This window comes from Aspergillus flavus, chromosome 5 (genome assembly GCF_009017415.1).
Source record: "Aspergillus flavus chromosome 5, complete sequence".
Taxonomy (NCBI): domain Eukaryota; kingdom Fungi; phylum Ascomycota; class Eurotiomycetes; order Eurotiales; family Aspergillaceae; genus Aspergillus; species Aspergillus flavus.
This window is the reverse complement of record NC_092408.1, coordinates 245,550-258,700: the sequence shown is the minus strand read 5'-3', so window position 1 is coordinate 258,700 and position 13,151 is coordinate 245,550. Positions and strand designations below refer to the sequence as shown.

Sequence of the window (13,151 nt, the reverse complement as noted above, 5' to 3'; positions counted from 1 at the left end):
CAAAATGATTATCTTTCTATACCTCATTGATTACCAAACACCCTTTTCCAAAGGAGCGGCTTTTCCCCCCTCCGGGCTCTCCATTTGTTTGTCGAAATAAGAATCTCAGGACAGCCTCGAAGAAAGAATCGCCATTTCCTTGCAAAGTCTTCCGTGATCTCCCAGTTCTCGGCATCCCAAGGTGTTCCCCATACAAGCATTGTTGCGTTGCTACGACGTGTATCCCAGAATGCGGTAAGGTCATGGCATAACTCATCATCATCTAGATCTTTCCCTGCACGGATGAGATTATCCCGCATTTGTGGAATTGGGAAGATATCGAGCCATGGGTGGTGTGGCACGGTTCGCTGCAATGGCGTTGGTTGTAAGCTTTGCGGAATGCTATGCTCACCATGTTGTGGCCTGGCCAAACTAAAAATTGAAATCGTACTATCCTGGCACATCCATTCGACAGTCATGCCAATTGCAACCACATTTTGGTAAGCTGCACGTAGAACATTTAATCTACTCAAATTCAGCAGAAGGTCTGTTTTGGGCGAACCCTCGGCATAGCGTGCCATGGCTCTCCTCTCGAACTGGGCCATGAGGTCATGTATGTTTGGAGGGGCAAATGTACACTCCAGATGCTGCAACTCAGAGAGCCCGCATGTAATCGAGTCATGATGTGCCAACGCCTTCGCAGGAGTCGGGACAGGGGTAGGGTGGTGATGACCTGCAGACTCAATGTGGGCACCGTCCGTCTGCGTTGCTCGTTTGTCCTGGCCTTGTCGGCGTAGCCCTGCAGTCCGGAATAGCCGGACTTGGTCAGTTTGAAGTGCGCTTTGGATCTATTCTGGGATAAATGGATATCTCACGGTAGGCTCTCTGGTTCAGCCGATTTTGTAATCTGCGTCGAGCAGCCGGGTTGGTGACTCCACTCCAGTCCTCATCAGGGGAATATGCCATAAACTGTTGTGGCATCCGTTGAAGGCTCAATAATAAGCTCGGATCCACTAATTGCGAGGTCCTTGGAGTCTCCGTCATGGTTATGGGGCAGATTCTCTCAAACAGTGACATGTACGTTGCAGTTGGGAGCTTTGGGAACGGGACGTCATTCGCCTTCATCCTAGCTTTAAATTAAGACGCTTACATATTTGAAGTCATTGGTGGAAGGTCGGTCTGTGGCCCACCTAAGGGCGACCCTTGGATTTCTAATCATTTTTGAGTCCAGCAGTTAATCGGCATTAGGGTTTGCTGGCCAACCATAAGTCGCGGACGGGACTAAAGCCGCCCTAAGTCCGAAAACTTGCCCTATCTTTGAGGGTGGTTTCATCAAAGGTCCACAGTTGATCGAACCATACTATACTGCTACCTCTTAATCACTCTATACCAAATTCGAATTGGGACAGAGTAAGCAGCTTATTATTCATCATGCACTATCACAACCGGAACATTGAACAAGTGCGTCAAATCCCAGTCCCTTGTCTTCCCCACTAGCTAGCATATAAAGCAAGCCGCTTCATGCTGTTTTGTGGGAATATCCATCGCTTCAATTATCCGTCGTTCAGATTAACCGCCAGAGAAAACATGGCTACCCACCCTGCAATTCAAATAACCGGCATTAAGCAGCCTTTGAAGTTGGTGCAAGTCCCAACCCCAGAGCCCCAGCAAAATGAGGTCCGAGTCCGAATAGAATGGGTGCCGTCCGCACCCTTGGATGTGTACCAAGTGGATGCTGGTTTAATGGTGCAATTCCCCCAAGGTCTCGGCGACAGCGGCGTAGGTACCGTGGTGGCGATTGGACCCGGTGTCGAGCACCTTCGTGTGGGTGATCAAGTATTTGGTTTCTTCTTTCACAACGAAAAGGAAAAGGGCCAACAGATCTACGTGACCGCACCGGAACACCTATTTGGAAAGGTTCGAGTTCACTATTCATCTTTGAATGACATTTCTTCAGCTACGTTCTAGATATCTGACCAATAAACTAGGTCCCTCCTAACATGCCGCTGGCCGCTGTGGCTACGGTACCGACGAATTTCTGCACCGCATTTCTGACTCTCTCTGACAAGCTTGGTCTGGAGCTGCCTTGGCCACGCTCCACCGACTTTCTCCCGCAGAATCAACATACACCGATTCTCATCTGGGGTGCAGCGACCTCCGTTGGCCAATTCGCAGTCCAGATCCTCAAGCATTGGGGCTACACGAACATCATCGCAACGGCATCTTCCAAGCACCACGAAAAGATCAAGAAGCACGGTGCTAAACATGTCCTCGACTATCAAGAGCCCAACGCTGTTGATTCAATCCTCAATATACTAAACACAGAAAGCCCCGCCATTCCCATCCGCGCTTTCGACTGCGTGACCTCAAAATCCGGATCCCTGCAACACATCGCCAAAATCGCAACTCTGCCGGGCTCAATAGTAGCCGCTGTTCTTCCTGTGGTTATCCGCCCTCCTTCCCACAAAGAAGGCGTGCAGCTTTCAGCTGATGTTAACGGGGAAGCATCCTGGGTACCTGGTGTGCAGGTCCATAGCGTTGTAAGCTATACCTTTGAAGCGGTATGTACACTGATCCCATGTCCTCGTCTTGTCTTCCTTTCGGGTAGCTGATTCTATCATAGAATGCTTTCTTGAGAGATCATCTGTTCCCAGAAATCGTTCCCGCGCTCCTTGAATCTGGCGCGATTGAACCGAATCAGTATCGGGAAATTGAAGGCGAGTCGCTTTTGCAGAGGGCTTCTACGGCTCTGGATACCTTGAGAAGTGGTGCTGTTAGTGGTGAAAGACTTGTTTGGAGGGTTTGGAAGAAGGAGGAATACCCGCAGTATAAGTAGACCGCATTCATGGAGTTGGTATGTGTAGGATACTTGAATATACTATATAGCTAAATGAGTGTCTTGAACCAAATGTCGAATTTAGGAATTAAGTCGCTGCTTTTTGGACATCCTACTGAGTGGTACTGTGTAGCAGAGCCATTATAAAAGAAGGATAAGTCCACTGACTAATCTTATATGAGGATAACATCAAACTGGACATTGTCAAAGGTGCACACCTATATCAATGTAAGTGTATCGTTTACATTGTATCTTTGCATTCTAGGAACCCAATTCAAGAGACAATTGGCTACACAAGCCAACGTTCCCTGCTGGCCACTCCATTCTACACTTCACAATCAAGCAATTCACAAGTTGCACGCTTTAGATACCACTAACAACTCCCTTCCCAGCAATCTTGCCATCGCGGTGATCCCTGATTGCACGATCAATATCACCCAAGCCACCAGAGTACTTCATGAACTGCACCCCCTTCAGAGTTCCTTCACTCAAGACCTTCGGTATCCAAGCCCCGATCAAAGAGGAAAGGAATTCCGCATCCTACCAATCTCAGCATAATCCAACAACATCAACGCAGAATAGGTGACTTACCGACTCCCCCAAAATATCAACAACATTCGTATGCACCAAATCAATATTCGGCCGTCTTAGCGCCTCTAGAAACTGCACATTCGCCACCTTCCCACCCTCACCCACAATATCCAAACAGGCATTACACGTCTCCTTTGACGAAATGGCATCAAACGCGATCCTAAACCCAAGACCCTGTTCTTTCACTTGATTAACCACATCACCAGCTCCATAATCAATGACATGACTTGCTCCTAGACTTCTCACATAGTCGAAGCTCTTCGCGGAACAAACAGCCGTGACTTCAGCGTGCGACGCCTTAAGAAGCTGGATCGCAAAAGCGCCAACGGCACTTGCGCCGCCCCAAACCAGGACCTTTTCTAATTCACCCGGCGGAGCAGAGGCCAGAATCGGATAGGGAAAGCCGAGGGATTTGAAGACGGCAGCGGTGGCAGTAAAGAAAGAACACCCGAACGTCGCTGCGATTTCATCGGAGATGCACTCTGGAACCTTAAAGATCATGCGTGGGAGCATGGGGACGTACTTCTGGTACCCACCGTGGCGGAGATCGGACGCTACTCGACCTGTTTTCAGCATGGATTGCATTCCGGTTAGTTGTTGTTGGGTGTAGCCGGCTACCTGTGACTTAGTCAGTGGATATTTAATTGTGGTTTGAACAATTGCATATACCCTGTCGCCGATGCTGAAGCCAGTCACGCTTGAGCCGACTTCGGAGATTTCTCCGACAATGTCACAGCCGAGGAGTATTGGGAGATCTTGGGGGAAGTGTCCCTCGTATATCTTCCAGTCTGCGGCGTTGGTGGCCACTGCCTTCACTTTGACTAGCACTTCTGCTGGGTGGCATTGTGGGATGGGGAGGTCTTTGATTTTTAGGGGACCGTGGGTTTGAGTGAGGATGGCTGCTTGGTTGGTCATCTTGCTTTGAGGGAAGGTATTAGAGGTTCTGTTGTATGATTTGATAGTGGAATTGGAGTTGTTGTGATCCGATGCACAGGGGGAATGGATAGTATTTTATACGGGAGAAGTATAGTGGTGTTCCGTATATACGGCGCATATACGGTACATATACGGCGAAAGTACGGTGTCCATTTGTCAGCGAAGGCTTTAAAGCATATGTGATTAGAAATTCCTATTGAAAATAAACAGACATATATGGTGATGGACGAAATAAAGGGCATGAAGTCCGGGTCCTTGGTGTGTTGAGGATATATAATCAGTTGTCAACAAGAATTCCACCTATAAATTACTCTATAGAGACACTTCTAGTGTTCGGACATCTTGAGGTAGTCGAATGGGATAATTGTTATTCAACATCAGTCCTACGGCCGTTAATATACCGGACTATGGTAGCGAAGGAAAAGCCTGCACGGTCAGTTTCCTTGAGCGAAGAAACATTTATTTACTGTACAGATACCCTCCTTCTCATTCATTCACAGGTTCGTTTGCGGAAGCCATGGATGAGAAAGCAGGTCCTCCACCGTAGACTAGTCCTCGGGACTCCAGCGCAGCATTCTAGAAATAAGGTCTACAAACTGGGGCTTTCCGTGGTCATCTTTAATTTCTTCAGCTATAGAGACCAGGCCTGCTTTTCCAATGAGCTCAGAGAAGTTGAATTGTTCTGTAATACCCAGAATACTTGCTAGCTCTTTAGTATCTTCATACGAAAGTAAAATGAAGTCATTTGACATACCCATCTCTAACTGACCTGCTGAGATAAAAAAAACCCCTGCAATGGGGCTAATGGTAGGACCTATTAAGGGTCCAATACTGAATGCAGCCATAGTTGCTCCTCGTTCATTTGGGGCGAAGAGGTCGCTTATAATACCACCTCCTATTGTGAGGCATCCGGGGCCACCTATACCAGCCAGGAACCGGAAGATAATGAGGGCTGCCAAGCTTGGTGCTTTGGCAGAGCCGATCTGCCAAATGAACGAATATCGAGTTTGCGGTGAAAGGAACCGGCCGTCGACAATATATTTCACTGAGCGGCGAAAGGACCAATGGACAGAACTATATTAGCTTAGAATAGAAACACCTCAAAAAGGAGTTAGATACTAACAACGTAGCCAAGTAGGTAGATGCTGACGACCAATGAGCTCAAGACATTGGATTCGTTGTGAAAGGATGCATTCATGAACTGAACACCCGGTGTAAATATTGATGATGTAAGGGGACTAATGCACGGTTAAAAACATGTCAAAAAAAAAAAAAAAAAAAAAAAAAAAAGGAGTTGTAGTCGTGTTTCCTACCTAAGAAAGGACATTAGACTGACAAAACCCAGAATTGACCACTTTCGGCCTTTTGAAAAGTTTCTACCATTAGAGACGGGTTAGTGTCGATTGATGAATTGTAGGGAATACTAAGCAACCTGGGATTTGCTGGATCCTTTGGCCATTCCATCCCACTATATCCTTCACCAAATTGCTTTCTGGGAAGGAATCCTCGAGAGTATACGGGGTGGATTCTCCGTTAGATAAGCCACCTTCGTCGGCGTCTGTCCGGTTTTCAGTCTTCATAACGTAAGAATCGTGGATCTTATGTTAGAAAAAAAGAAGCAGAAGTGTATTGGTATTGATGTCTAAACAAAAAATCATATTTGTCAATCTAGACGAGAATGTAAGGCTTTTGGATTTATTACTAGTATAGGAATGGGAATGCGGTAGCCTATCAGCTTGTAGGAGGAAGGATTCCGTAAATACGGCGTAATTGCGGCGTAGCTGCGGCCACCACGGGATCAACTGCGTATATACGACCTCGCCGCCTTTTGCGCCTCGACACACCTCTGTATATTCTCCAAGAGGCATGATTTAGCTCTCTCTGAAAGGGGGAATTACAAGCTAAAGAGAGGTCACATCATACAATCATGAGCGAGTCTGCCTTTCAACGGAGATCGCCGGAGTCTGAAATACAAGTGTCAAGAGACCTCCAGTCCGGGCAAGCCGACGCTCCACCAAGAAAGAAAAGACGGCGACAGATTAACTCATGCTCCGAATGTCGGCGGCGCAGGTCTCGTTGTGACCGCAGACTTCCATGTGGGGAGTGTACGAAGAACAAATGTTCATGCCACTACATAGACGACTTGGATACGGCCACGACCACACGGAAGCGGGACACGAGCGCAAAGAATGTATCGTTTTTTTCAGGCACAGCAACATCACAAGAATTGCCTTTGCCGGACACCACTAGGCTTGCTGAGAGACAGGAGGATTTAAATGCACGTGTACACAAGCTGGAATCCCTTCTGAACACCTACTTGCCAGTCCTGAGTCGGTTACAGTCAAGCCAGAATACCACTGATGATCTGCGCCAAAGGCAATCTAAGCACCATCAACCGCAAAGCTTTCCAGCAAATACCAGCCTTATAGCATCTCCTGCTGAAGTGCCCGCCAATATCTCCAAGATATTCGAGGCCGAGGGCTATTTGAGAGGGAAGAATGGGCGTAAGACAGAATTCGTATCCAGTAGACATTGGACGGGCTTAATTTATCTAGTAAGTACTTTGGGGATAAATTTTACCTCGGGAGAATTGAGAACGTCACTAATATGCTCGCTCAATCGTACTCAGTTCCCAGAAATCTATTCGCTCCGGAATCGACCTAGCAGTCATCCCATCTGCTACATGGTCAATCAAGTATTTAAGCACATCCGAGAGCATACCAAGAAGCAAAAACCCGAACCATTATCTTCATTAGTCCCCTCGCTATCGGTCGAGACTGCACTTCGTGCTCTAATTCCTGCGAAGCCACTTGCTAGCGCTCTGCTGGATGTCTACTTTGAGAGTTTTGAAAACACGCACCGTGTGATCCATATTCCATCTTTCAAAGAGGAATTCGAAGCCTTTTGGCGATCTCCAGAGACGTTGAGCCTTTCCTGGGTCACAAATTTAGTCATCATTCTTCGACTCGGGCTACTCGCGCACCCCGATCGTGAAAGTATATCACACGACCCCTCCCCAGAATGGTTTCAACGAATAGAATCTCAGGGTTTGCAGCTGGCTGAATTGGTCTCACACTGCAGATCATCAGAGAGCCGACCGTCCCTTGAGTGCATCCAAACTCAATGCTTGCTGGTCATGGCTCGTATCACCGATGGATCGAAAGCAACAGTTGCCTGGAGACTAGCGGGACAACTGATACAAACCTGCCTTATCATGGGATTGCATCAGGAGCCAGAATTATTCGGCGGGACTATGTCCATCTTTGACGCGGAGATGCGTAGGAGACTATGGACAGCAGCCTTAGAGTTGTATATACATGCCTCAAGACACTCGAGCATGCACGAGCCATTTCTTCAAGCCCAATACAATATCAGTCGCCCATTAAACATCAATGATCAAGACCTGTCGGATGGCATGACACATTTACCAACGCCTGATCTTAGGGCAGTCACCGATACATCCTACCAGCATGCACTGTCAGAGTCATTGGGACTCCGTCTGCGCTTGATAAGCTTGAAGCCCAATACCATCAGACAAGCGGAATCGACCGGAGACCACTGCGCATCTTGTAGTCTACGCAATCGCCTGCTTTCCAATGCGCCATACGTGCCGTCAAGTGGTAAACATTTTGAACAAGGCACTTATGATCAGTGTCGGCATGCGATGTTATGTCTCACTCATCAAAGCACATTTCTTCATCACAAATTAACAGATATTTTCAAAGACACAGGATCAGACCTTCATTCTAAGGAACTCGTTCTGGACACTTGTCGCTCAACTCTCAGCCTCTACCAGCACCCTGACCTGTCCCCAGTACAACGATTTATCTTAGGGCGCTGGTATCGAAATGACATCTTGATCTCGGTTATCTGCCTATGCTTAACGTTGAAGTTGACACAACCCAATGGCCCAGAGAGATGTGTCATACCGCCGACTATAGGTGAGCAGATAATCACCCTTTAGCACCGGAGATAATTTTTGTTAAGGTTGGTTTAGACCCTTGCCTGGTGCAGCAAACTTCGAAATTGGTCGAAGATACTCTTCATATACTGTCAAGAAGACGAGACCCAAGCCAAAATGAGAGGGAGGAGCATGTCCTTCTTGTACTTTTATTTGCTATCGTCAAATCAAAGGGTGTACAAACCGATATTCCAGATCAATTACAGGAGTGCTTGAAAAGGTTCGGACTTCCGGTCATTCCACCACCCTGCGATAATTCTTTGGGTGGAACAAGTGATGTGAGTTCTCTACAATGGATCGCATGATTCTATCCTATACTGATTCCTGGAAACAAACAGAGTCTGAATTCAGGGGTTAACCTGGAAACATATGCTCCTACGCCTAAAAGCTTTACATCTGCGGATATAGACATGGTAAGCTTACCGAAATTAGTTAATTTATTGCATGTGCTAAAGTGTGAAGGTCTTTGATATCGATTCATTTATGTCAGACTTCTCTCTGGATATTCCGTTCTAATGCATATTTATTTATTCATTCTGTACTTGGGAAGGGCCTCGGGTGTACGCCCGGTTTTGAGCAATCCCCCCTTTCTTTTCCATTTTCTTGCCTTGTGTTCAAATGCCACTCTACGAGACAATGATGTGGAGGACATATGCATACGATGCACGCAATTAGTATTCTCTGTGAAGACATGGGTGCCTGTCTATTAGACGGAGCCAAGTCATCGACATCATGCACGTATCTGTCCGTGACTTAATACTTCTCCGCGATGCATGGCAACTTGAAAAGCGCCTAGGGAGGGAGCAAAACGAATCATCATGAATTAGTTGTGGCCCACTATTCAGTGGGGATCATAGTCAAAGTGTTAATGGTACTATTATCTCCAGCCAGCAACCTGTATCCTTGTTGCATATCTTGTCTAGGTTCATTTATAGACATATAGTGCCGTCTTAGAAACCTACTAGGGTAGATATCAAAAGAACTGGTATATTACGTCAATGCTTGATTATACTAGGTACAGTGTATAAATATACGAATGAGTCTTAGACCTATCAATACCATTAAGGAAACAGGTGCCCCGGTCTCCATTGGTCCTTCTTCCTCTCCTACTCAGACAAATATATTGTCATTGTGCTTAGTTCAGGCAACAACCAGGCAACAGCAAGCATAAGAGCAATTATACAACCAATAGAAAAGAGGAGACACAAACATCAATATAAAGAAAAGCAGGACTCAGAATACTGTGGCAATGACGCTTTGAGAGACTCAATATCTCGAGAGCCATCCGACCACATATCGTGACACCTTTTCGCACCTGATTCCATCACTTCTTGCTTTCTGTGGAGTACACTGGTGGCATTGTAGCCAGGCACCTAGATGGACCTGGAGAAGATTGCAATATGCGCCTTTGTTCCCTGGTAATTGCCGTATAGTGCCGATCAAGTTTGCGGTTCAGCTTTTTAACCATCTGCTGTAGGTTTTCCTCATCTATGGATATAATACTTCTAGCAACAACCGGACTCTCAGGGACGAAGGTGTGAGTCTGATATCGGCTCTCATGAGGGAAAATTGTGTCCGAACTTGACATTGACTGTTCTAGAGTTATCACGTCAATCAGTATCTTGACATTTAGAAGGATTTGGGAGATAGGGTGGCTAATGTTAGTGCACCTGTCATAAAGTCGGGGTCGGTGGATACAAGGATATACGCACCATCGAAAGATAGGAAGTCTAGGTTGTCCCAGTCATTTTCGGCATTTTGTAGCATCGCCTTGCATGTCAAGCATTCAACGAAGATTCGCCTTTTGCCGCATACTCTGCATCTGGAAGATAATGTAGTGGAAGCCATGGGGTTGTTGTTGTTGCTTTTAGGATAAGAAAATATGTGGCGGTTCTGTTCCTCATAATGTTTTACAATGATGGAAAGGATGGGCTTTTTACCTCAGGACAGTGTTGCCTAGCTCAACGGTGAATGAGTTCCAAGGGCTTGAGAGTCAACGCCGTAGAATTCCGTACTGCGGCTTAACTGATGCTGCTGGTCCTGGTGGTGAATAAAGGGTAACCGTGGTGCAATCCTATTCTAAATATATCCAGGTGAATCATGGGTCAGACTAGGCTTGTTATGGATCCTTGACGGATCTGCTTAAGCCAGTACAGCTTAGATAGATGCATTTTGACGACAATAGGTCATGGGATAGATACCCTAAGTTCTCGAGCCAGAGTTCCTTTTGGCGGGCACTTGGTCTCCTCGGTAAAACCTTGGTGAAACCTGAGCTTGGACCGGGGTGGATGGTGATGTATGTATATAGTATTCTAGAATACCGGGCAGTGCGTACATTCCTGCTTATTCTACATGCCATATGTCCAATTTCTATATTCTGATAGATTTGTCCCGAGCTTGACTGCACTACTTTGGTTGCAACTCCCGTGCCAACATGCTTACTATTTCCTTTTCTATTCACAGGAAATACTTGCCTTGAAATGCAGGATGTGGGAAAGGAGAAAGGCTGCACATGAGAAATAATCGTATGTTTGCCACAGAGACTGGTGTCAAGAACTGCCTCAGATGGCCACAGCCTTTAGATAAGTGCTTTGCCGTCAAAAGAGCCCGGGACTTGGAAGAGGTGGATTGATAAATCGACATGATGGAGTAGTCGGGTCAGGCACGAATGGCAGGAAACTCGGCTGTGAGCGCGTTTACGAAATCTCAGACTGACTATTTCTTCTCAGCTCTAGCCTTCTTGTCTTTCCTCTACTTTGTGATGATCAGCTTGGAACTAAACATCATTACGTACTAGCAAAAGGATTTCAGATATAGAAACTCATATGAAAAAGAAGCATTGTAATCTAGTGGATTGTGTCCGTAAATACATAGACATAGACATTGGTCTGTTCTTTTTTGCCTTCATAAATACTCAACCCTGTCAAGGGCCAATGGCCTGATGTGAATATCTATGGCGAACCTGGGCTAAATTAATCCACCCGTTCAGCTGTGCCCCATGATCCTCCTCGGTTCGTACAAGTCATCGATACTCTTGATCTCCTCTTCACTGAGCTTGAACTCAATAGCCTGAATCGCCTCATCCACTCTCTCCTTTTTGCTCATTCCCACGATCGGCGAGGTAATGAAGGGCTTCGACAACACCCAAGCAAGCGCAACAGTAGCCATGGAGACCCCACGGCTGGCAGCTATTTCTCCAATCTTCTCATTAATCTTCTTATCCGCGTCGGTGAGAGGGTTCCCGAGGAGTCCCCCTTTCATCGACTCCCCGCGAGCAGTATCGTTGCTATTCCACGGCCTTGCCAACAGCCCCATAGCAATAGGACTCCACGGGATACATCCCATTCCGAACTTCTCAAGCGCAGGGAACATTTCCCGCTCCTCCTCGCGATAAGCAGCGTTATACAGATTCTGCATGGTGATGAACTCCGTCCATCCATTCATCCGAGCCGTGTACTGGTACTCCAACAGCTGGTGCGCGAACATTGACGAGGCACCGATATACCGGACTTTCCCGGACTTAACGACGTCGTGGAGCGCCTCCATCGTCTCCTTGGGCGATGTGTTGGGATCAAAACGATGGATCTGCAGCAGGTCGACATACGGCAGATCGAGCCTCTTCAGACTCGCATCGATGCTGTCGAAGATATGTTTCCGACTTAATCCGTACTGGTTCAGATATCCGTTGTTATCGCGTTCCTCTTGGGACATGCCGAGTGGTCTTTCCGAGTTCCGTCCGACAGGCGCCCACACCTTGGTGGCGATGACGATGCTCTCGCGGCTCCAGTTGTACTGCTTGATCGCCTTTCCAAGAATGACCTCTGACTCGCCGTTGGAGTAGACATTGGCTGTGTCGTAGAAGTTGAGACCCGACCGGTAGCAGTGGTCGAGAACGGGGAGAGCTTCTTCTTCCGGGATTGTCCATTCTAGGGGCTTTCCTGGGGAGCCGAAGCTCATGCAGCCCACGCAGATTGGGGAGACTTTGAGTCCGCTGGTTCCGAGGCGTACGTACTTCATGGTGGTTGAATTGATGCTGGATGAGGGTTACTTGAAGCTGGGTACGTGGTTTGGGTGGATGGTCGCTTGGCTATATATGTAACGTAACCACCGTGGTCGGAGTTAGGTGGGGTTAAGGTCTTGTTGTAGTGGCTTATATCCGATTGCGTCGGCGCTATAACCTGGAATTGTGGATTTTCTCTTGCTTCCCCTCTTGCTCCGTTACTAATACAGTCATGGATCGATGTATCATTCTGTGTCTCACTATGTATGTTCGGATGCCTGCGCAACTTTTGGGTCTCTCAGTTACGTGGTCGCAGTAGCCTAATCACACCGGATAAATCATTACGGCATAGTAATCAAAAAACAAGATATTGTATTAGTTCCTACTGTGCGCTACCATACTAGTTTCATTGCCGGATGGGGCCGGACCTTGTTCTGGGTCTACAATGTCCGTGCATACCCGCATGGCGTATGCGAAGGTTGCCTGTAGCTACATTTCTCCGTCCAATATAATATACTCCGTAGCAGTTCTCCACCCTAACAACCAATAGATTAGGTCAATCAGGGTTACTTCAGCGTCTTCTCGACTTGGCAAGTCTGATTAAAGTGGGATACGACATACCCCTCGTCGCAGGTGGTCCTCATTGACCCACTGTACAATCAAATGCATCACCAACAATAAATATACAGACACCATCAACACCGCTGACCATTATAACAAGCTCCTCACCACAACCCTAATCGACCAACCGTCCGTCTCAGAATCCCTACTATTAGTACCTGCTATCTCTATAGGCACGTTAGCAATCTTTCTTCACTCCAGTTCCCAACCCCTCCACTCGGTTGAAA

General features: G+C 47.0%; 7 protein-coding genes across 7 annotated transcripts; 2 read left to right on the top strand and 5 right to left on the bottom strand.

The window, feature by feature from the left end:
• Nucleotides 1-12: 12 nt before the first annotated feature.
• F9C07_6884 (uncharacterized protein) lies at nucleotides 13-1,023 on the bottom strand (the record flags this gene model as incomplete). Its single annotated transcript, XM_071511536.1, has 3 exons — nucleotides 13-347; nucleotides 431-778; nucleotides 855-1,023. 3 exons carry the CDS (start codon nucleotides 1,021-1,023, stop codon nucleotides 289-291), a joined length of 576 nt encoding a protein of 191 aa, XP_071364199.1. The 3' UTR covers nucleotides 13-288.
• A 477-nt stretch (nucleotides 1,024-1,500) lies between these two features.
• F9C07_6885 (putative alcohol dehydrogenase) lies at nucleotides 1,501-2,815 on the top strand (the record flags this gene model as incomplete). The annotated part of the gene is made up of 3 exons (XM_041292906.2): nucleotides 1,501-1,896; nucleotides 1,968-2,540; nucleotides 2,603-2,815. 3 exons carry the CDS (start codon nucleotides 1,501-1,503, stop codon nucleotides 2,813-2,815), a joined length of 1,182 nt encoding a protein of 393 aa, XP_041147098.2.
• A 363-nt stretch (nucleotides 2,816-3,178) lies between these two features.
• On the bottom strand, nucleotides 3,179-4,321 carry F9C07_2070656 (NADPH quinone reductase; the record flags this gene model as incomplete). Its single annotated transcript, XM_041292914.1, has 2 exons — nucleotides 3,179-3,355; nucleotides 3,407-4,321. 2 exons carry the CDS (start codon nucleotides 4,319-4,321, stop codon nucleotides 3,179-3,181), a joined length of 1,092 nt encoding a protein of 363 aa, XP_041147097.1.
• Nucleotides 4,322-4,890: 569 nt separating this feature from the next.
• F9C07_2284300 (major facilitator superfamily domain-containing protein) lies at nucleotides 4,891-6,019 on the bottom strand (the record flags this gene model as incomplete). The annotated part of the gene is made up of 4 exons (XM_071510684.1): nucleotides 5,775-6,019; nucleotides 5,656-5,718; nucleotides 5,466-5,580; nucleotides 4,891-5,325 (listed from the first exon to the last, which is right to left on the bottom strand). Exons 1-4 carry the CDS (start codon nucleotides 5,804-5,806, stop codon nucleotides 4,891-4,893), a joined length of 645 nt encoding a protein of 214 aa, XP_071364198.1. The 5' UTR covers nucleotides 5,807-6,019.
• Nucleotides 6,020-6,120: 101 nt separating this feature from the next.
• F9C07_2161170 (uncharacterized protein) lies at nucleotides 6,121-9,270 on the top strand. Its single transcript, XM_041286399.2, has 3 exons — nucleotides 6,121-6,896; nucleotides 6,972-8,581; nucleotides 8,642-9,270. Exons 1-2 carry the CDS (start codon nucleotides 6,270-6,272, stop codon nucleotides 8,304-8,306), a joined length of 1,962 nt encoding a protein of 653 aa, XP_041147096.2. The 5' UTR covers nucleotides 6,121-6,269; the 3' UTR covers nucleotides 8,307-8,581; nucleotides 8,642-9,270.
• Nucleotides 9,271-9,627: 357 nt separating this feature from the next.
• F9C07_6888 (uncharacterized protein) lies at nucleotides 9,628-10,151 on the bottom strand (the record flags this gene model as incomplete). The annotated part of the gene is made up of 2 exons (XM_071511537.1): nucleotides 9,628-9,899; nucleotides 10,016-10,151. The coding sequence occupies 2 exons, from the start codon at nucleotides 10,149-10,151 to the stop codon at nucleotides 9,628-9,630; spliced, it is 408 nt and encodes a 135-aa protein (XP_071364197.1).
• A 957-nt stretch (nucleotides 10,152-11,108) lies between these two features.
• F9C07_2284298 (NADP-dependent oxidoreductase domain-containing protein) lies at nucleotides 11,109-12,404 on the bottom strand. Its single transcript, XM_041286388.2, has one exon. It carries the CDS (start codon nucleotides 12,318-12,320, stop codon nucleotides 11,289-11,291), a length of 1,032 nt encoding a protein of 343 aa, XP_041147095.1. The 5' UTR covers nucleotides 12,321-12,404; the 3' UTR covers nucleotides 11,109-11,288.
• Between the last annotated feature and the right edge of the window lie 747 nt (nucleotides 12,405-13,151).

What these genes read in the sequence shown, in the direction of transcription:
- F9C07_2161170 (XM_041286399.2), top strand. Translation starts at nt 6,270, where the DNA reads ATGAGCGAGTCTGCCTTTCAACGGAGATCGCCGGAGTCTGAAATACAA. An exon ending in GGACGGGCTTAATTTATCTA is followed by an intron (nt 6,897 to 6,971) that starts GTAAGTACTTTG and finishes AATCGTACTCAG; the next exon opens with TTCCCAGAAATCTATTCGCT.
- F9C07_2284298 (XM_041286388.2), bottom strand. Translation starts at nt 12,320, where the DNA reads ATGAAGTACGTACGCCTCGGAACCAGCGGACTCAAAGTCTCCCCAATC.